This window comes from Ambystoma mexicanum, chromosome 6q, assembly GCF_040938575.1.
Source record: "Ambystoma mexicanum isolate Mex_15411 chromosome 6q, UKY_AmexF1_1, whole genome shotgun sequence".
NCBI classification, from domain to species: domain Eukaryota; kingdom Metazoa; phylum Chordata; class Amphibia; order Caudata; family Ambystomatidae; genus Ambystoma; species Ambystoma mexicanum.
Genome location: NC_090937.1, coordinates 83,246,582 through 83,270,057, shown reverse-complemented (window position 1 = coordinate 83,270,057; position 23,476 = coordinate 83,246,582). Strand labels below are relative to the sequence as shown.

At 45.5% G+C, this 23,476-nt stretch overlaps 1 protein-coding gene across 3 annotated transcripts in view; it reads left to right on the top strand.

The window, feature by feature from the left end:
• The window catches only part of LOC138515788 (UDP-glucuronosyltransferase 2A1-like), a 428,107-nt gene that overhangs the window by 36,848 nt on the left and 367,783 nt on the right, over window positions 1-23,476 (top strand). For 2 of the 3 annotated variants that reach the window (XM_069630511.1, XM_069630510.1), the window contains exon 2: window positions 8,031-8,936. In XM_069630511.1, coding sequence (XP_069486612.1) covers window positions 8,195-8,936 — 742 coding nt within the window. In that variant the 5' untranslated portion in view covers window positions 8,031-8,194. Of the gene's footprint in view, window positions 1-8,030; window positions 8,937-11,744; window positions 11,748-23,476 lie in introns of all 3 variants that reach the window. The other variant, XM_069630513.1, reaches the window with a different exon arrangement.

Below are 23,476 nucleotides of genomic sequence, written 5' to 3'. Positions count from 1 at the left end.
GTGTTGCAGTTTGTGGATTGAGTCAATTTACCCACAGGTTGCATAGGGCCGTGAGTTTGTAGATTACTTTTTTGTGAAGGAAGCACTGGGCTTTCAAAGTGCCATCTAACCGATTGCATGGTTCTGTCCCAGTTCTTTGATTTGTGTGCATCTGAAAGCCCATTTTTGGGCAACACGATTGAACGATTAATGACTGGTTGGTCCACTGAATCTTCAATCCCTTCTAGGATTTCTGCATCAGATATTTCTCCAGACAGTTTATTTAACATTTGAACTTTTTTCTTAAAATAGTTTTAAACTGTTTTGGAAAAAGGAGGTTTCTCTTTTTGAATAAGACGAGTTATATCCTTGTTTTGTTTCTTCCTGCTTTTTGCCGCTCTCATCGTCTTATTAGTGTATGTTCTACAGCTTGGGAGAGCTTTCTTGCAGCAAAATTTGGGGTTCACTCTAGGAGAGTCATCGTGGCCCCAGTGTCTGACTCGGCCGTATTTACCACAAAGGCTTCGAATGAGTCGAGTGGTAGGTGGATAATCAACTCTTCCAACATCGACTGCGCAATGTTCTTCGTGTCCTGATCAGAAACAAGATCGAACGCGCCTTCTGGAGGTGTTGTACCAGTCTGGTCGGGACCCCTTTGAGATGATGGCAAAGCCCTTTTGTCCGATTGAGGGCTACCCAAATTGTCAGTAACAGCTGTTTGGTGAATTTTAATTTGTATTGTCAATTGTGAGTTGTGTTTTTCAAGTCCAATTTCATGAACCTTCGACAATTTTTCAATGTCTACCTCTATCGCCTTGAGAGGTTGATTTATGGTCCTGGTGGCTTGTGAAGCTGGTTTTACTGCTTCTTGACAGGTGCCTGATTGTAAAAAAGAGTTCTTGTCTCTAAGGGCACACAGTAACTCCAGCGTTCCCAACTTCCGTCCCGTTGTTTTTCTTCCATTGTGTGGGAGATCGAAGGCGATTCTGGAGTTGGCAACGTAAGTGCCAAATCAGAGGTGGCTAGGTCCAACATGGGCACTACGTGACACAACGTGGACACAGTCAATTGACGCGTGTGGAGTCTGTTAGATAACTCTGATGTTGGAAGTACGTTAAAAAGGGCTTCACTTGTTGTGCGTGATCGAACCAGTGGGCGAGTGTTACCCCCGTGTTTTATTAAGAGATCCGGCTGTAATGGAGCTAAATTTGCTTTTGAAGTCACTCAGTATGAATTAAAACATGCTCTCCTACCTACGGTTGGGGATTTCTCAGGTCTTTTCTCCACACCTCCTCCTTCACCCGCGTTGGGGGTGTAGGTAACACTCGTACCGGGACGCCGCAGATTTGCGCTTCTCAAATGCGGTCCTCTGTTCATTTCGACCAAAGTTTTGGCCTCCAAGTCCACCTCTGCCACCTCTGCCATAGACTGCCTCAGACTGTAGTTGTCTCCGCAGTCAGCTCCACGGAAGGCAGAAGGTTTGCAAAGGTCCGCCCAGCAAAACTAATGGCACTGTAGAAAGACTTCTCACTCAGGAATTGATATTGATATTTTATTTCTATTGCGCTCATACACAAGTGTTTCAGAGCGCGACAAGGCAAGGAAGGGGAACAGGGGAGAACAAAATAGCGATCTTAGTAGGCCCAGTGACATTGAGAATGCGCAAGTGCATGGGAGAGTGGGAGGGGAAAAGGGCATGGAAGGGGTGAGAAGTGCATAGTGCGAAGCAGAGGAGAAACAGATAATAACAATAAATAAATAATAAAGGCAAAAAACAGTGGTAGTGCAGCCAGCAATTTGCAAGTGCTAGGTTTAAGGCAGCAGACAGGCTAGATATGATAAGTGCAGGAAGAAAAAGGGGGGGCTATATGGGTACAGATACAGACCCCAGTGCAAGGGGTGGCCCGGAGGCAGTGCGGGAGGGTGGCAGGGTGAGCAGGTACCTGGGCCCAGAGGACAGAGGGTGGCCATGTGCACAGTGCCAAGAGAGAACAGATCAGCAGAGGAGAGGGGGAGCGAAGGCAGAAGAAAAGAGGAAAGTCTTGAGGTGCTTCCGGAACCAGAGATGGTTCTCCTCAAATTTTAGAATGGCTGGGAGGCTGTTCTAGAGGGAGGCCCCAGCCGAAGACAGAGATATACCCCCAGCTTGTTTCTTTGAAAAACGACAGACCCTGAGGGAGTGGAGGCAGAGGAGCAAAGAGCTCGAGAGGGGAGGTATTTCTGGAGGGATAGCTGAAGGTATTTTGGACCCAGGCCCCAGAAAGCCTTGTGGACAATGCAGAGGGTTTTGAATTTAATCCTTGCATCCACTGGGAGCCAATGGAGAGGTTTCAGAGCTGGAGAGATACGATCCCAGGGCTTGAGGCCAAGGGCAATTCTCGCAGTCCTGTTCTGGGTTAGTTGCAGAGGGCGGAGAGTAGAGGCAGGTAGATTTAGAAAGAGGCTGTTACAATAGTCCAAGCTAGAGAGAACCAGAGCTTGGGATACCATGAGCTTCCGGGGGAAGGAGAGGAAAGGCAGAGTACCTCTGAGGAGGTGCAGTAGGAAATTTGACTTTTCAGAGACCTCAGAAATGTGGGCGGAGAAGGAAAGGGTGGAATCAAAGCTGACCCCAAGGTTCTTAGCCTCGCAGGTTGGGGTAGGAGGAGGGCCAAGGGAGGCTGGCCAGAGAGTGAGGGGAAAGGATGGTGAAGGTGTGCCGATGAGGGGGATCTCCGTCTTGCTGGCATTCAGAAAAAGATCATTTGCGGCACACCAATCTTGAATGGCAGTTAGGCAATCAGAGATGAGAGAGGGAGGGGAAGTGCCAGAGGGCAGCCTGAAAATGAGTTGAGTGTCGTCAGGGTAGCACTGGAAATTTGAGCAGAAAATGGCAATGCAGTGGGCAAGAGGTGCCAGGTATTGGTTGAAAAGCCAGGGCGAGAGGTTAGACCCCTGGGGAACACCACAGGTAGAGAGGAAGATAGATGAAAGGAAGGACCCAAGTCGGACCTGGGCGGGTCCATCTGAGAGGAAAGAGGTCAGCCAGGCCAGAGCCTGATCAGTGATACCCAGGTTTTCACGGAGAGGGTTGAGCAGGATGGTATGGTTGACCGTGTCAAAGGCAGAAGAGAGATCGAGGAGGATGAGGAGAGAGGGAATGTTAGAGTCAAGGTTGGAGAGCAGATCTTCACGGATGTGCAGGAGAGCAGTTTCCATGCTTCTGGCAGCTCTGAAGCCAGACTGGTGGTCATGGAGACAGCCAACAGAATTGGAATGAAGGTTAAGCTGAGAGATGGCCAACATTTCCAGGAGTTTGCCCATTAAGGGAGTAATGGAAATTGGGCGCTAATTAGCTGGATAAGAAGGTTCAGCTGTGGGTTTCTTGAGAAGAGGATGCAAAAAAGAGTGCTTCAGAGGGGAGCGGAGGGGAAGGATCCCGAGGCAAAGGAGTGGTTGCAAAAATCAGCACAGCAAGGGCCGGAGCAAGGGTGTCAATGTGGTCCTTGATAGTTTTAGAGGAACAGGGATGAACCTGTTTCGACGAGGCTTTCATAGATCGGACTTGTTTAGCGACCTCGTCAGGGGAGAAAATAGGAAAGGACGAGAAGGATGGTGGGGGGGTGGCTAAAGGAGGGTCAGCAAGAACAGATGGAGAGGGGAGATGAGGGGTGTGCGTGGAGAAGGTGGACAGGATGTCCTGGGTTTTTTAAATGAAGTGAGAGGCAAAGGCATGGCAAATAACCTGGGAGGCAACAGGAGGGGTAGAGACTGCAGCAGGGTTGGCCAGCTCCTTGCAGATTTTAAAGAGTTTGGCCGAGTTGTTAGATGCCACAGAGACACAAGCTTGAATGTGGACTCTCTTCCTGGTGAGAACAGAGAGTCGGCATTGCCTTTGTAGCAGGCGACAGGCCAGTTTGTCAGAGGATGAACAGGAAGTCCTCCATTTCCTCTCAGCCACCCTACACTTACGTTTAAGTGTAGCTAGGTCAGAGTCATACCAGGAATTTCACTTGGCTTTGGACTTCAAACGGATCCTCATGACAGGGGCAAGAGCATCAAGTGTATCAGAAATTGAAGAGTAGAGCAGAGAAGGGGCTGTGTCAGGATGTGAGACAGCCAAAGGTGGAGGTGGGGAGAGAAAGTGGAGGCAAAAGCAACAACTGACACACGCTTCATGGTCCAGATGTCCGAGAAGGTAGGTGGCAGTGTTGGGGTAGGCTTGGCTTGGGGGGAAGAGAGGGAAATATGAGAGGAGAGGAGGGAGTGATCGCTCCAGGAGAGAGGAGTGGTCAGGGGTATGGAGAGGGGGAGGTCAGAGGAGATCAAGACATCGAGTGTGTGCCCTGCAGAGTGAGTCGGGCCAGAGGGGAGGATGGACAGGGAGAGAGAGTCACAGAGGTCACAGAAGAGTGCAGAGGAGCAAGGAGAGTCTAAATGTATTTTGAGGTCACCGAGGAGGAGGAGTTGAGTGGTAGAGGCCAGGAGGGAGGAGAAGAGGTCTGCCCACTCAGAGAGAAATTAGGTGATTTGACCAGGAGGCCGGTAAATGGTAACGACAGTAAGAGAATGGGTAGGTGAGAGAGAAAGCCTACATACAAGGCATTCAAAAGAGGAGTAGGTCTAAGTCGGAATGATAGAGGCAGGAGTCCACTCAGGAAAGATCAGGGCTACCCCCCCACCGGACCGGGAGGATCTGGGTGCTGAGAGGATCTTGTAGCCATCAGCGAGAAGAGTGTCAAAGCTCGTGACAGAGCTGGCCGTGAACCATGTCTCAGTAAGACCAAGGACATCAAGGTCTAGTTCTTCAAGGAGGTGGCAGATGTCAACGGAGTGTTTGACAGCAGAGCGAGAGTTGAGAGTGGCAATATGAAGAAGGTTGCCAGCCTTAAAGACCTTCTGGGGATGCCAGTGAAGCACAATGAACTGCCTCAGACTGCAGTCGTCCCCGCAGTCAGCTCCGTGTCTGCTCCGCGGAAGGCAGCAGGTTTACACAGGGCCGCCCAGCAAAACGAATGCACTTTGGAAAGACTTCTCACTCAGGAATGATAGTGTAGCACAATTAACTGCTTCAGACTGCAGTCGTCTCTGCAGTCATCCCTGCTGCTCAACATTTCCATTTTACTAGTGAAGTCTAAGGTGTCTCAAATATAGTGTTCCCCTCTGGTGATGGTGTGTCACTACAGATTGCCAAAGGTTCAAAAATCCCATCATATTAGGAGTCTATGGTCCTGTCAAGCATGTCAAATGTGTCTTTGTATATTGTAGGTATAACACAGGGGCCAGCAGATACTTTTTGGTGAAAAAGTGGACCTTATCTCATAAAAGAATTTAAGATCAACTCCAGTTTGTATAACAGCCTGGATGAGGGATTGGACTCCAATTATGAGGGGATATGTGAGTTTGTGGTAATTCTTATAATCTGTCAATTGTAGTTACTGGAGTGAATCACAACTAATATTCCTCCCCTATCCTCCTTTCTTATTGTGAATGCTTGATATTGAAGTCCAGGTCCTGAACTATCTATTTGATAAGGAAAATGTGTCCACAGTCTCAACTTTCTAAATAAAATGCTGTAGATTGGCCTGACTATGGAAATACTGTGTTATTCTTTGGGGGAACACATGTAACACCTTTACTCAAATCTGTGAGCTCAATAGACATGAGCTCCCATTGCAAAATGTTTTCCACTAACGATTCTGCTGTGGTTCTAATCTCAATACTAATCCAACTTTTTTCCCCCTCCCTGGCTGGGGCAGTCCTTTTTTCCTGATTCTTGAAGAGCTTATTGAATTGGTCCTGGTTGTTCTTCACCATATGACAAGTTTCCAAAGGCTAGCGCTTTTGAAGACACAGCCTTCAGTGCAATCTGATGATGTTATTCTCGTAAATTTCTGTGCACATTTTTTGCATTTTGTTCCAATGTTTCTTCTAACCAGATGTGCACATGGTCAAAATTATAGTCATAGGAATCCTATTTCAATGTATGCAATTTTGTTTGTAACACTTCCTGTGTGTTTATGATTTGATTTAGATTTCCCAACATTTTGCTCCAATCAATGGTTTGCTGCTTTGCAGATAATGTTTGTTTGATCGATGTAATTTAAAATTCTACATTTTTCCTAGTGATTTTGTATTCCTGAATGGTCAAGAATGTTAGATTTCAGGAGCATTTATGTAGTACCATGCACCATTTGATGAGGAAATCCTCTTTGTTCCCACATAACATTGGTTTCAAGAGTATACAAAACCCAAGTGGTATCCGCTGCAAGATATCTACCGGTTTTAGTATACGCAGATGTTGTGGAGCGGATCGCTTCAAGCCCCAGTGAGCTGCAATTCTTCAAAATCATTTACATGCTAGATGTTGGCCGCTGATTTATCAATAATTGACATGGTCAAATACAAAATCATGTTTATGCGTCCAAACCAAGAGGCAAGAAGCATTTAAATACATTTGCATGACAGCTCACATCCTTCCCTAATCTTGGCCTCTGCTTCTGCCAGAAGGGTGGTTGGCTAAACCATATCTTGAGCCAGAAAAGATGAATTGCTCAAAGTAATGGAGGGATTATGGTTTGCCCATTTTCACCAGGGTCTTTTACTAAAAGTGTTTCAGTTGTTAGATACCAATTGCTATTTAGGGCAACATTCTAAGTGCTACCTCGCAGATAGAAGAAAATTGCATTTTAAGATCCGTCCTGTATGTTTCTAACCCTGCCTCGAAATGACATACTGCATGAGGAACTGGGAGTGTAAAATATATATACAACCAACTTGCACCTTTGTCTTTCCTCCTTCTGTGCTCTATTTGGTGTCAAGAGAACACATAACTTTCAAAAGGGGTTATTACCAATGTCTGTCATCTTGAGGCGGTTTTGTTTAAATTCTTTACAGGGAAAGGTTTGTTTGCTGGGTTTAGACAGGTGGTATGAACGCCCACCCATATTCACAGCAACTACAAGTCAGCACCAAAAGCCATGTTTTATTCTAAGCCCATGGATCTGAGAAAAGGTTAGGCATTGTATTTAGTATCTATCGGATCCGGCCTCCGGATAAGAACAGAGCTGGGCTGTAAACTATATCCCCTTAACATGAGAGATGACTTTATTAGGAAGCTCGTAGTACAATACCCTCTTAACCTGTTCCCATTGGCCACAGTCAAATGCAAATAGTTAGATCAAAATATCCGCAGCTCTGATTATGTTTCCTTAGATATTGGAATGCACACTTTTGATAAATTGATCAAAAAATGTATAGTCTCTGTTTAGAAAATGTTGGGTTACAGGGAATGGATACAGACTGTTATGCATTTCATGCTATTGTTGGATCCAAGCACATGTCTTGCACTGCACAGTTGTTTACCCAAAGCAATAGGACAACTAGGAAAAGTAAAAGGCCATGTTATTTTATGAGTATGTGTTGCACTGCAAAGATTATTTGCTCAGAGCATTGTGTCATTTACCTACATTAAGTTAATTGATTCACAATGGCGTGCAAATGGTGGCTCATAGACAGTAATTAGCTGGGAAGTGGATCTTCTGTCAAGCGGATTACCTGCACAGCAAAGCAGGGGCGAAGAACTGCCTGGTGCTAAAATTGGAGTTGTTCTGCCAGCTCGTTGACTAGCATAGGCATCTCTCCTCCCACCCACCTTGTTGGCATCGGATGAGGAAATCATGTTAGGAACCTCTGACTCCTGCAAGGAGGGTGGGAAGAAGGGCTTACACACTGGCAGCTGTAGTAGTTTTGCCACTGCTAGCCCCTTACTCTTTCACAAAATGGATCGGTGGCTTACGCGGCGCCATTTGGAAAAGCTGGAAGGGAGGCAGGGTGGAGCTTATGGGAAATCGTTCTCCAAATTGGGGAGAGCTGATTTTCTGCCAGCTAGGTTAGTAGAATGAGTTAGAAGCCAATTTAATGTATATTCAAAAAATACATTGGGCCTTGGCTAGCTCATCTGTCAAGCTAGTTACATCTACGCAGTTTTGAGGATGCACATCAGCCGTCGCTGGTCTGCAAAATATGTCAGTTTTTAAGAAATTAAAACCTCATATTTTTTTTTCTTCCAGGGAATTCTTCCATAGCTATTATCACAAATCCAAAAAAGTTCATTGAATAACGTCCAGAAGTCAGTGTGTTCACTAGGTGAGCCTAGTCAACGTTGTGAGCCTACAGGTCTATATATCACCAAACTATCAACAGAAATATCCCCCTGCAGAACCCACGACTCAGTATGGCTGGCCTGGCGGATGTGGCGACATCAAAGAAGCTGCCCCAAGTGATACTTCTTCAGATGATGCTCGCCGGAACCGTGCTCTGCGGGAACATATTGGTGTGGCCTGCGGAAGGCAGCCATTGGTTGAATATTAAGGCCGTCATACATGGACTGATTGACCGAGGCCACCAAGTCACAGTGCTAGTGCCCTCTTCCTCTTCTTACAGGATACCGAACAGCACAGCCTCACTGGAAAAATATACAATGTTTGAAGTTCCCGTCGAGCCTGGTTATGTGGATGCCCTAATTGAAGACTTAATGAAAGTCTATATGTACGAGAAGCAATACATGAATACATGGCAATTCTACAGGCGTTTCAGTCAAATGGCTATCCCGTTAAATGAGTACAATAGGCACCTTTGCGATGGAGTGTTAAAAAACAAGAGTTTGATGGAGCGATTGAGCCGGAGTAAGTTTGATGTACTTTTAGTTGACCTGGTAAATTTCTGCGGGGATCTTATTGCTTTGAAACTGGGGGTTCCCTTTGTTTACACCCTTCGTTACACACCAGCGTCAACCGTGGAGCGGCACTGTGGGAAGATACCGGCACCCCCATCCCACGTGCCTGCCACGCTGTCTGAATTGTCGGATGTGATGTCTCTGACTGAAAGAGTACAGAATGTTGTATCCTACCTAGTCCAAGATGCTGCGTTTCAGTCCATCTGGGGTGGATGGGATGACTACTACAGCAAAGTTCTGGGTAAGTCAATATTCGTTTCCTAAAATATATGAATTAATTGTGCAATAATATTGAGTTCTCCCTCAGATTTTTAAAAACATTTTTATAAGGGTTTTCAGATCCATTTATGAAAGTGCACTGTCTTACAGGGTCTACACAATGGGAGGCGGATTAGTAGCACAAACACAAAGTGGAAATGTTGCCTAGTGTCCTTCCATTCACTGTCCGACAGATACCTTTGTGCACACATGCAAAGTACACATGTCACCAGCAAGTTCCCAGGCCATAACACATGACCTGTATATAATATAAATAACGTGGCATTCCGGGTGATGAGCTGTGAACCTAAAGCTGATGTTTACATGTCTTAAAATTGGGGCAAAAATGGCTGCGTATAGAAAATATTGCAGGAAAAATGCTGTGGTTTTGCCGCCACAATCATGTAAAGGATGCGGGGGTTAGCCCCGCATCCGCTGTTCCCCTTAAATGGTATAATAGGGTACACCTTTACTGGGTCAAACCACAGCATTTTTGCCATGATTTCTTTTTACCGGCAACATTTTTGCCACGATTTTATTACCTGATACCGAGCTGATTGTACCTTTGGTTCTCTACTAAGAAAATTATGCTCTCCAGCAGTTGGCCGCAGTTCCCTATAGTCAACACTGGCTACCACGAGAATTCCAAAAGCATCTGAACCTTATAAAAGAACTCATGCAGATTTCTGGGTCAATGTACCGATCGGCTGCAAACATTAACAATCCACAAAATGTCCCCCCAATAGGGGCTTGAACCAGGGGTGAATTGTAGCGCCGCCATTATTCATTTTGTATATTGTCGACTTGCCCGATTCCCCTTTAGGAGTCCTTGCTCACCACAATACGAAGAGCTCTGATCAGGTTGTCCAATTTCATTTGAATCCTACTGATTGACATACATAGTGTAGACACATTTCCAGGTCCTTATTTCATGAAAAAGGGCAAAACGTGCAGTTCCCCTGCAATTTTTCACAGGATAATGTTTGGTCGCATTTACAGTAAAAATCGCTGCTTGGATGTATACCAGACCTGCCCAAGAAGGTCGTATTTCATCTGACTCACATTCCTTTGCTGTTCTGGGGAAGGTTTGTCCAGCTTGATTTTACAATTCTTCCAAAAGAGGCCAACATCCCATTATAGCTATCTTTGCTTGTGGACCTTATTAATGGACTCAAAGAGCCATTTTGGGGAGCCGTGTTTTGCTATTTCCTATTCACAGACATACGGTAGTAAAGGGTATCCAGCTTGGCTGGTCAAAAGACTGCCATTGTTATTGACCTGGGGATCATGAACATTTTCCAAAACACTACCATTGTGGCCTGTAGATTATTTGGAGGTTCCAGCCGATCCCACATTGCAAAAGCTTTAAAAAAAGCCCTATTGCCTGAGGTGCTCACCACATTCAGGAGGGACAGGGGAACTTAATAGGGGAGTAACCTGAGCACAACCCCTTGTGGAGTTAGTCCACAGGCCTTCCGATTGGCCTGCATTTTCAAGCCAGGTCTGCAGGTTCGAACCGGGTTTTCGAGCCAGCTCAAACCGTCAGAACCAGCATGAACCCATGAACCAGGTTCACAGGGCTAGCCATAGATTGTGAACGTGCAATGGTCACTAGAGTTGCATAGGACATGGTCAAAAGCTATGCCCAAGGCAACGTGGCCACTGGGTGTGGATGGAGGACATGGTCAGTGGTCACTTCTTTTTTATTTTCAATTCAATTTTATTTGTAAGACAAACCAAATGCGTGATTTCTGTGGGAATGTAGCACGGTCATCACTAAACTTGAATTAGGTGTTGGAAGCAGCCAGCGTTTGGAGACTGGTTAGGCTTGACGCCTAGAGCATAGAAGAGTACTTTCCTCAAACAAGCTCCACGGAGCTACAGGAGCGTGCAACGGAGGTATGGTGTGCTGCTGCTGCATCCCCTAGCACCTTGCCTCTCCGGGCCTCCTCTTGCCTCATTAGTGCCATAGTCCTCTTGACAGCTGACATCAGGAGCCTTAGGAGTCGTTATTTATCTGACTCGGATCCGGATTCAGTTCCTGCTCCTGGTAGAGTAGCCAGAGGCACGGGCCAGAGGCATGGCGGCGTGTGTGTGAAGCGGTCAGTCGAGGCAAGGAGCTGCTTGCTCGATACTTGCCCGATACTGAGATCTGCCAATCTGACTGCGCCGATGCTGCTGCTGCTGCACTACTATATTGAGAGGGTGAGGCAGCTTGCGGTTGCTGCTGCTGTGTGCTTGGGTACTCGGGTGGGCCCAGAAGCCAGTGGGCTAGCAGGCTATGCTAACAGCTTATGGACTTGGGGATGAGTTTGCTTGGCTTCTGGTTTGCAAAGCCCAGATACCGCAGGGAGATTCAGGCTTGGTGGCAGCAGTTACATTGCACTGCAAAACCTGCTCACACCCGATCAATGGTGTGACACGGCATATTTTATTTATTTTATTTATTTTAATGTATTTATTTATTGGTTTTCACCGCACCGAAGCCCCCGCAGGCATCAAGGCGCAACAGGGGATACAACAATCGGGTAGCTTGACTTGAGCCAATTGGGCAATTGTTCTAGGGTTAATGGGCCTATAGGCTATTAAACAGGAGCCTGAAGGTTTCGGTTACACGGTTCTGAATAAGTGCAGGAAACCTTAGTTTCATTCATCTTACCCAAATACTGCAATTGTTAAGGTTCATCAGGCATGTGCTCCACTGAGATGGGGGTGAGGGCTAAATCTAGTCTCAGCGAGAAATAAATGTGCTAGACCCAGAAGACTGAAAATGCCAAAACCAGCTCCCGAGATGGTGACAGGGGTTCTCAGACTGAGGCAGTCCTCCATTAAATGGGCTCTATAGAGCCAAAGGGGTATCTGGTCTTTTCATCGAAATCCAAGACATCTAAGACCTTTCCATCGAACTCTATCCAATGAAAAGCATTTCCATCGAAATGCCTTTTCATTGAATATAATTAGATGGAAATTCGATGGATTTTTTTGTTTTAAAATTAGGGTTAGGTTATGGGCTGGGCAAGTGTAAGGGTTAGGGTAAGGGGTAGATTTAGGATTAGTGTAAGTGTTAGAGCAAGGAGTAGGGCAAGGGTTAGATTTAGGGTTAGGGTAAGGGGTAGGGCAAGGGTTAGAATTAAGGTTAGGTTAAGTGTAGAGCAAGGGTTAGAATTAGGTTTAGGGTTTGAGTTGGTTTAGGGTCCAGCGGGGTGTTTTGGGGGATGGGAGACCCCCCCCACACAAAAAATGCAACGTTACATGAAGCTGGCCAGTGCTAAAATCCTTTGAAGATTTCAGCACTGGACAGCCCCATGTAACGTTTTAATGTTACAAAAAAATGCATCGAAATGCTGCTTTTTACATTTAAAAGTGCATTTCCATCTAAATTTGTCCATTTAGAAATTCGATGGACTGGCTTCGATGGAAATGCACTTTCACATGTAAAAGATGGCATTTCGATGGAAAGGCATTCGATGCTTTTGCATGGATGGAAATGCATTTGAAATCGATGGATTGACCATAAACCAGCCAAAGGCCACCACAGGACATGATAAAAGCTCATCGTTTTCCGCAGGGGCTGGTGCCCCTACCAGGAGCATTGGTTTGTCCACTTTCGAATTTCGAACTTCTCTTTATGGTACAAGATGAATATCCTAATGGTACCCCAACCAAGGGGGCAAGAGAGGCAATACTATGATACTAGCAACGTCTTACCAGCCAGGTGCCCCCAACTGCTGTGATACTCTCTCCTGGCCAGTTGCCTCAGATTCAAAGGGGGTGTCTGCCCAAAAGCATACCGAATCGTCTGAAACATCCGACAGATCATTATTTGAGTGTTCTATTGATAGATTGTATGACAAACGTTGTTTCGGGATCGTGACTACACCGCCCCATCCTCCTATAAGAACAACGTCAACTGTCTCTTTCTTACCATGGAGCAGAGAGCTACTTCACCATTCACCCCAATAATAGATGAGGCTCTGGATTTGGAAATGGTAAGTGAGGAAGTAGATCTGGAGGAAAGACAGGGATTTCCTCTAGGAGAGAGTATTAACGAAGGGTCCCAGCCCACTGGCTTTGCATCTATCGCTGTAATACCAGGAGTGATAACGGACCTGTTATACAAGTACAAATTAAGCCTGATGAAGGATGGCATAAAGGAAAATACTCTGGCATCTGGAAATGAAATGGTGACAATAGTAGATCCTGAGTTGCCAGAATACCGGGAAATCCTCTACTCTGTGTGTGAGTTGTTTTTGGCTCCCTCTATCCAGAAGATACGCCCAGATCATCACTCAACGGGGCTCCGACTATTGTCAATCATTTGTCATCCTTAGAGGCCATTCTGGTGGAAATAAAAACCTAGTGTCCAACATAATAAATCGGATGTCCAAAGAGCAAATTTCCATGATATTAGGCAAAATGTCTTGGTTACCTTGTAAGGCGAGTAATGTGACCCTTTAAAATGAAAGGGTCTCACGCGTTTTAGCTGTGGTTGTTACATGTGTATTTGTATTTGCATTGGAACATAGTTTAGACACTATTGTCTACAAAGAGGAGGTCAGCCGACACGCTTTTCAACCCCGGAGGGTCTTTATCAAGGCAGATGGGTAAGGTTCATGGGACCAGATTCCGTGTGGTTTGCAAAGGCAGATGGCAGAATTGTCATCCAAAATGACCAGACAGAGCAAAACCCTTCTTAGGCAACAGCCTAACAGACTTTTTGCATACTAGATGACAATCCTGCCAGGTATTTGTACTAATTCCTCTACTATTGTTATGAGCAGCCTTCTGATTACACGGCCATTCTTAGGATCCTGTAAAAAAGTATGTATGTCCACATCTCTTCTAACATCTGCTAATTGCAAACCACACAGAATATCTTCATGTTCAGCCCTAAGAACTTCTTACCGGCATGGCTACCCCCAAACTCATGTTCGGGTCTTGAAAAATGGGAATTACCGGGCCATTCCGAACTTTGCGGGCCTGGTAATTCCCATTTTTCAGGACCCGGACCCGGTACGTCCCCATTCCCATTTGGGCCCCCATAGGGCGCAATGGGAATGGGGAGGATGGTAGCAGCGGTACCGTTAGTAACGGTACCGCTGCTACCTTCTTGGCCTGCTCACGGGTGCCGCTCTGGACGTCTGCTCTGACCAGGTGTGCAGAGCTGCAACCGCGAGCAAACTCGTAATGTTGCGGCGAGGTAACAACGGGCCGGTAGCACTACCGGCACCGTTGTTGCCTTACCACAACACTCGTAATGAGGCCCAATGTCTCTAAACTATGTTCCAATGCAAATGAAAACACACAGGTAACAACCACAGCTAAAACGCGTGAGACCCTTTCATTTTAAAGGGTCATATTACTCGCCTTGCAAGGTAACCAGGACATTTTGCCAAACTTCCTTCTCAAGAGGTATTGGGTTTTTCTCTTCCAGCCTGTGACCTTGCAGAACCAGATAGAATCCAAGCAGACTACTCACAGAGATCAGCACAGGAGTGTTCGTTATCTAGAACCCAACCCTTTTCTCTTCCTATGATATTACTCTAGGAATGTTAGAGAAAATGTTGTCTGTTTTGGAAATATCCCATAGGTCACGGGTGCCGGAAACATCTAACAACACCCTCCTGATTTCTCTGGGGGGTAAATCACTTGAAGGCCCTCCACTCTTTGGTATCATGAGGGTAGCCCAGGGTGAGTAAGATGACAATAGGGAGATTAAGCCCAAGTACAATGCGAGGCTGACAATGGAGGTCAGTGAGGAAGCCCTAACAAACCAAAAAATGGGCAAGTAGCCCCGTCCCACACCTTCCAATTCTCTGATAGCCAAGCAGAGACAAGCACATCAGTTGTGGAGCTGAGCAGAGAGTGGCAGCTGCTTACGGTGCACTTGACTGGTGTAGTGTGGTGTTTCCTTCATTTTTACTGCTGGGGAGGGGCTTCAGAAACACAATCCCTGCCGCAGGCAAGCACCAGCGAAGCACGGATAAGCACAGCAGTTATGGAGCAGTTTGGGAGCTTTGAGGAGTGGGGGGACAGTGAAGATAACTCAACACAACAGCGAAAGGACTGCCGGCAACAGTCTGTGAACCGCTGTTTATTATTTCCTTCAGATTAACCAGGTGGGAACACGAATTGGGACCAGTTGCAGCGAGTTTGCTTTAAACGTTTTTGACAAAATCAACCGTTTTTGAGCCACTGCCGGCATGGCACTTACGTTAGTGAGTACCTGTTCAAGCATAGTGTCATGGCGTTATGTGTGCGTTGAGAAGCCTTTCTAAACCATCAGACATGAGCATTTATGGCCAAATGATGGAAATGGTGCGCAAACTCCCCCTTCCCGTCTTCAGGCAAAGGGGAAGGGGAAGGGAGGTAGGCGTGTCAAAGGCGTCCAGAATTTTTGCAAATAGATGTTTTGGCAATTATGCCGCCCCCTGCCCCTAAAGGGAATGAGATGGAAGGTTTGAGACTTGTCAGTGACTTCAGTGCAAAGGAACAACTGCCCCACTCCATGTCTAATGCTGAAACAGTGAAATGCTGAGAACAGTGGTTTCTTTTGATCAGGCAGAAGTGGCTGGCCTGGAGTCCCTTCCGGAAACCTTGCCCATCTTTTCCTATGTTGATAGTGATGACAGTGACTTAGCAATGTCTTCGTATGTTTCTACTCCCCACCCGAGGTAGTCCAGATCTTCTCATTCCCCCTAGACAGTTGGCCTCTGACGATAATGACCATCACCCATAAATGCATATCTGACACCGCCCCCATCTACCTCAACCGTAGCATAGTGATTGTAGATCACTCATATCTAATGCCATTAGACACCTCTACATCCCATGCTTCACCACTACTAGAGCAGGTAACGCCAGCCTCCTGATAGCAGCTCCCCGCATCTGGAACAGGCTCCCGCCCCACCTGTGTAATGAAACATCCCTCCCGAAGTTCAAGAAATAATTAACAACTTGGTTGCTCAACAAATACTAACTAACTCTAACTCAAACGTAAGTACTATCATGCATGTAACCATTTTAATAACTCACAAGAAAATTGCAACTGCTTATCTTATCTATAAATGTATATACACGCCTGTATTTGCACATGAAAACTAAGATGTATGTAACCTACACTGTGATACCAGAGGGTTTGGCCGTGTGATCAAATGCAATAAATAAATAAATAAATAAATAAATAAATAATTGTGCAAAAAGCCCTGGTGGCTTTAAATTATGTTCTGTCATCCTTTGCGACCTTATATGAAAGTATCAAGTCTGAGGTCAGGACGCATACAGTGATCTTAAATGTAATTCAAAACGAATGCAGCAAGGGAAGAAGAGCTGAGGGCTTACTTTAACTTTGATCAGTCAACGGGTGAGTTGGATTCAACGGGTGAGTTGGATTTATCGCAAGCCATTGATCTGCTTCAGAACGCTTCAGACTTGTCCCTGCAGAGAAGGTCCAGTCAGCTCGCCAAGCTGATCTGCTTCAGAACGCTTCAGACTCGTCCCGGCAGAGACAGTCCAGTCAGCTCGCCAAGCTGATCTGCTTCAGAACGCTTCAGACTCGTCCCGGCAGAGACAGTCCAGTCAGCTCGCCAAGCTGATCTGCTTCAGAACGCTTCAGACTTGTCCCTGCAGAGAAGGTCCAGTCAGCTTGCTGCACTGATCTGCTTCAGAATACTTCAGACTCATCCCTGCAGAGAAGGTCCAGTCAGCTCACCGCGCTGATCTGCTTTAGAAGGCTTCAGACTCGTCCCGGCAGAGACAGTCCAGTCAGCTCACCGCGCTGATCTGCTTCAGAACGCTTCAGACTCGTCCCGGCAGAGACAGTCCAGTCAGCTCACCGCGCTGATCTGCTTCAGAACGCTTCAGACTCGTACCGGCAGAGACAGTCCAGTCAGCTCACCGCGCTGATCTGCTTCAGAACGCTTCAGACTCGTCCCGGCAGAGACAGTCCAGTCAGCTCACCGCGCTGATCTGCTTCAGAACGCTTCAGACTCGTCCCGGCAGAGACAGTCCAGTCAGCTCACCGCGCTGATCTGCTTCAGAACGCTTCAGACTCGTCCCGGAAGAGACAGTCCAGTCAGCTCGCCAAGCTGATCTGCTTCAGAACGCTTCAGACTCGTCCCAGCAGAGACAGTCTGTCACCTCGCTGCCTCAGTACTCTGTCAAGCGAGTTATCTTTACAGAGTGTGGGAAATTCTGCAGACCTACAACACAACCCCCCCCTGTGATGAATAATCCTGCTAATGAGCAGGTAGTCGCATCGCAACAGGGCGGAGGAAGGCAACACAGAAGAGAAAGAATGTTTCGCCTGAAGTAGGTACCAAGAAAAAAAATGTAAAGACAAAAAAAACACTTAACATCTCTTCAAGGAAGTTCTTTCGCAACTTAACAAATCAAGAGTCATTGTTCAAACAAAAAAAGTCAGTAAAGATCACACAATAGTAGCGCCGCCCAGGGGGCCTTCGCTTATCAATCCTTCTTCAAATGAGGTATCGGTAATGGAATGTGAACTGACGGCTCGCCCTCCCCCAAGAATGTTAAACAGGCCCCCATTGGTGTAAATACTGGGCCAATCCTGTCCGGTGGTCTCCATAACCAACCAACCCAAAGTAGATCGGATTCAGTTGGGGTTACTGGGTCAGGTGGCTGTTCAATGTTATGTTATCAGAACTTCTGAAAGCGTGACAGTGACCAGAGGGTATCATGGCGCTGTACATTTCAAGAAGTCAAGAGGACCAAGAAAGATACAACCCAGAGAAAAGAAAGCCAACTTAACTAAAAATGATCAATTTTAAGTGCTTTTCCGAAAGGCCAGATGATCAGCAATGGCATGCAAGGTCAAAGGAAGAAGGTTCCACAGGGTGGGAGCAGCGACCAAGAAAGCTCGTCCCCAACCGTGACTCTGGAAAAACGAGGGACACACAGCATTAACTGGTTTGTAGAGCTCAGGTTCCGTGAAGGGGGATAATTGACAAGTTTCCCACAGAGATAGAGTGCTGCAGAGGGATAGTAGGCCCGATGAACGAGACACAAAGTCTTACATTTTATTCTCGCCACCACTGGCAACCATTGGAGGCTCCACAGTACCGGGTTATCATGTGCAAACTTCGGGAGACCAACGGCCAGATGAGCAGACGAGTTTTGCACCACCTGCAACCGCTGTATGACAAATTTAGGGTGACCTGACAGCGTAGCTTTGCGGTAGTCCAAGGTCCCTGAAATGGATGCTGAGCCAACCAGACTCCATAATTCTGTGGGGATGAACAGGCACATTTTCCTCAGTGGCCTAAGTTTTACGTGTCCTGAACTACATCTCACCTTAACCTGAAAAGACGCTGAGTGCAGCGAAAGTGGCAGTACTCGCTTCAGCTAGAGGCTCCCCACATTGAACAAAGCAGGTCTCCTTGGAACCTCCGGGGATCCATTCTGCCAATATGAAAGAAGCAAAGTAAAGCCGAGACATGCGTCCTGCATAGGCTCTGAACAATGGGAGTCCTGATAGCAACATGGACCGTCTAGAATAGAGGAACATCTACTCTGCCACATTACGCATGCTGGGACATTAAAAGAGTTTTCGGAGAGGAGGCTTCGAGTCCATTTCCAGCACACCGACAATATCTGGTTTTGTTACAGACACTATGAGGTTTGCCCCTGGGATATGACCCCCCCCTCAAATCTTTTCAGTGCAGGCAGTTTATCTACCACACAAGTGAAAACTTAGGCCCTGAAGAAGGCTGGGCTCATCAGAACAGGTCGAGCCAGTACAGCCGAAACTCAAAAAGCCCCTTCGACAATCAGGTTACATCAAATGAAGAATCAGCATTAACTGGCAGCCAGGAGGTGATAGCTTCACTCTGTCAAAATGGCTTCATTTGAATCCTTGATGCAATAGGTTGCACTTTATCAAAAATGTTGTTTTAAATCATATTCTGCCAGTAAATTAGTCTGGCTTATGATCAAATATTTGTATATTTATGTATCTAATTTTTTGTTAAAGAATTACGAGATGGATGTTGGGTGAACCTGTGAGTGCACCTTTTCTGTGACACCATGGGCCACTCCATTTGGGTGATGTGTGTGGACCAGCTGTGAGACTGGTTCATGGTATACATGAGAATGAAAGAGTATGGACTTTGCTAGGAATATTGAATCTTTAGCACTGGTGATCCTGTCAATTATTTTTGGGACTGGTGTCTGTCTGCAGACACTTTTAACTTACTTTAGCACTATTTAAATAAATATGTTTCTAATTCAATGTGGAACTGTATTTACTGATATATAAGTGAGTAGCAATTTGGCCGATGACATTATGTTTTTGTTTTAACTTCAAAAGAGGCAGAATGAGATGCAGCAAATTTGACCCCCCGGTTTTTCAGTACCTCACCGGGGGTGGGAAGAGAGCCCATTGATAAGTGCCAGAAATCAGTGGTCCAGAGGGCCTGGGCAGCTGGAGAACGGCCAAAAACCATAACTTAATTTATTTTGGCGTTTAATTTTAACCAATTTGCATTCATCGAGCTGCCAATGGTTGCAAGACAGTTTTTAAGTCGAGCTGCCATCACACCATGCTCCCAATCTACTCTTACAATGAGCTGGGTATCATCAGCGTAAGCGTAGAATCGGCACCCATGGAAATGAATCAGTTTCGCAGATGGGAGAACATGGATGTTAAATAACAAAGGGGAAATAACAATGGGAGAACATAGATGTTAAATAACAAAGGGGAAATAGCTGATCCCTGTAGTACACCATACGTCCAGGCAGAGGGTACAGACAGAAAAGGAGGAATGGAAAGCACACATGTCCAGTCATCCAGAAATGATCGAAACCATTCAAGGGCCGCTCCCCCAATCAAGATTTCTGCAAGGCGCTTTGCTTTACTTTCTTAATTTATATCGCGCACAACTGACCCGGGGGCTTAAGGGCGCCAGACAGACAGACAAAGACAAACAAAGATTAAAATACATCTACCTCGGTAATAAGAGACCAGACAAGACCCGCTATAGCAGGAGGATCAGTACAAAGTCATGAAAGAGCAACCTAACTAAACAGGAAAGTCTTTAGTTTCTTTCTAAAGACAGGTGTTGCAGTTTCCTCTCTAAGACTTAAGGGGATTGCATTCCAGACAGACGGGGCTGCAGCGAAAAATGCTCCTTTCTTTACCTGCGACAACCTACAGGCTGACATTTTTAGTTGGATGGAGTTATTAGATCTGAGATTATGTACGTTAGATTTTAGTACCAGCTCTTCCTTCAAATAAACTGGAGCTGTACTTCTCAAGCATTTGTGGGTGATCAACATAAGTCGGAAGGCAATTCTATCTTTTATAGGAAGCCAATGAAGACTTCTCCTGGCCTCAGAGATATGGTCCCTCTTATTAAGATCCATAATAACTCTGACAGAGTTGTTTTGCACAACTTGAAGCCGGTTGACATGGGCTTTCGGCAGACCTGCTAATAGGCTACAACAGTAATCGATTTTGGAGCCCATCATAGTCCTAGCGAGTATTTCTCGGTTCTCTTTGGAGATGAATGGGCGTGCATGTGTAATTAGCTTGATGTAATATGAGGCTGAGGAGACCAGGCTGCTGACTTGTGCCTTCATATCAAGATTATGGTCGAAGTAGACCCCAAGGGTCTTAACTTTGTTTTTTGTTTTGATCACACATCCATCAATTTGAAGATGGGCGTATTACAACTCCGTCTTACGAGTTTTAGCTTCAATGCCCACTAGCATCAACTCAGTTTTGCTGGTTCTAAGTACGAGACCATTATTGCACATCCAACTTTGGATCAAACCATATATCCTATTGATAATAGTCTCATCCTGCACAAAATTGCCAGATAGAAGGATGACACATTATGTGTCGTCAGCATAATTTGTGAACTCAATGTAGTTGTTTTCCAGAAAATTGAGAAAGGGAACGGTAAAGATGTTATAGAATATCGGAGACAAAGAGGCCCCCTGAGGTACTCCTTGCATAAGCTCAGTGGGTTTTGCCTCATCCACAACACTGCTTACCCTGCATTGTCGTTCACTGAGGAAAGAGTTGACCGAGCGTGCTGTCGACATTGACAACCCCACCACCTCGTCCAACCTGGGGACCAGTAATGCGCTGACACAAAATACTAATGGATTCATGTTGGGCAAACCTGATATTATAAGTAGAGATAGCAAGATCTGAATGTCTGAACGATGCTGATTCCCTCAATACCAGGTCAAACACAATTCTAGATTGAAAACCTTGTACAACAAGGTCTGTTCGCCACTCGTTAATAAATTCAACACTACATTTTTCTTCAGAGGATAAAGCCCTTACGGATGTCACCTCTGCAGCAGTGCGCTGCTCCTCAACGGGGGGGCTTTACTTCACATTTATTAACAAACAAAGGTGTAAAACAAGGATGTTCATTGTCCCCACTGCTATTTATTTTATTTCTATCAGATTTTAACCCAGAAAGGAGTGGCCTCAGAATCGCCCTCTACCTCCATTTTACATAAAGCGACCTATGGATCACTCCTATTTGTGGACAAGACAGCTCTACTGGCTGGGGCACCTGGGGACCTCAGAAGAGACTTGTATATCCAGAAAGCTATTTCCATTTCAATGGGTTAAAATTAAACATGCAAAAACGAAAATGATGGTCTTTGGGAAGGGACAAAAAAGGATTATGCATATTATTAAAAGGGTAAAGAAATTGATGTATCGATGTGGTGAGCTTGTTTTGTTATCTGGATCTAACATTCGATAAGAATGGAAAATGGACAACGCATATTAAAACCATTTCCGAGAAACCTACAGAGACTTTCAAGGGTCTAATACAAATGTGGTGCCTGTATTCTTAAGAAATGTTTCTAGAGCCAAAGTAGGTTCAATGTTGTTGTACAGGAGCTAGATTTGGGGTTATGCCAATCGCCAACAACTAGAAGTGTTAAAGAATAAAATGTTGGAAGAATTAATGGGCCTCCCAACAAGTATGCCAAATATTCAATTTTTTTTTAGCATTGAGGCTGCCAAATATATCTACTTTGGCGAACCTGAGGTTGGGAACTTTTTTCTTGAAGACCCATGCCGTAGGATTGAAACATCCAAATATATAAAATGCCATATCTGATATACTAAACTCGGAAGCCAAAAATGAATGTACATGGTATAATGAGGGATGTGATTTTTAACAAAGTGGGGTTTTTATCAAGTGAAGGATCATCTCCTCCCTGATTTTAGAAAGTGCATACAGGAGTTAATGCAGAAAGCCCTCCTTCAGGATAGGGAAGCGGATCGGAAAAGGAAGGGCAGCCTATCCTCGCTTAAGATGTATAATTCATTGCAGTCCCCCTTGGAGATGGGTGGGGGATAGACAAAATCACATCACATGATTGCAGGAGAAGCATACTGATGAAGCATACTTAACATTATACCACTAAATGCCCGCAGAAACTGGAAAGGGGGGGTCTGCATCTCCGCTGTATAACTGTGAAATGGGAGTAGATGAAGATATGGCAAGAAATGTATTACCTTACCGAAGAAGTGTCTGAAATCCCACTTCTTGACTTTCAACACTAGAAGAATTTAGAAGAATTGTTTTAATATTAAATTGTAATGAGTAGAACTTTAGTTTTGATTTGTTAGAGTATGTTAGAGAAGCATTGCTTCACCGGGAAGAACTATCTAGTGGCCATCCCCTTTGATTTTAACTGTTTGATATTAGTGTTTTAGGTATCTTATTTGGTTTTATTCCCATTCCTGTTTATAATATAACTTTATGATGTTATTGTAGTTTGTATATTATGTGTATTACATGACGATAATGGAGTAATCCAATGTAATAAAAATACCACTACACTAAACTGGGGAGATAGAGCTAGGCAAATCAAGCTACTTAAGAGAGCGTTTTGGACACCTGCTCGTATGGCTGAGAAAAGCATGTGTAACTCTGATGTATGCTTGGGGTGTACACAGAGGAGGGGCACATTAGAGCATATGATCTGGGAATGTAATCAGGTTAGAACTTTTTGGAAATAATATTATTTTAAGAACAGATATAGACTTTTCATTCGAAACTCTGATTTGAGTGGAGAATTTTGATGTGGGAGACCTTTAATTCCCACAGAGATGTTGGACATTCAGGGCAGTGGCCACTTCATTTGCCTGACCAGGTCTGCTTGCCCTGTAGCAACCCGTATAACCATTATGGCCAATGGGGCTTCCCAGAGCACAGTGAAAGGCAATGCCTCGTGCAAATTGGTCACTCTGTGTGGTCAAAGAGCATGCACAGTGGCTACAGTGAGTGGCCATTTTTGTCGGATGGGTGTACCTCAGGCATAGCCAAAAGCCATGCTCCAAGCAAAAAATGGCCATTGTTGATGGCCACAAGCCATGTTCAGTAGCCACAGTGTGTGGCTTGGGGTGGCAGGCATGGATAAAAGATTCAACCAAGGCACAATGGGCATTGGACATGCCCAATGCCTTCGAACAGTGTCTGCATCAGGTGACTTGGGTGTGGCGGGGGCATGTCCATCATGTCC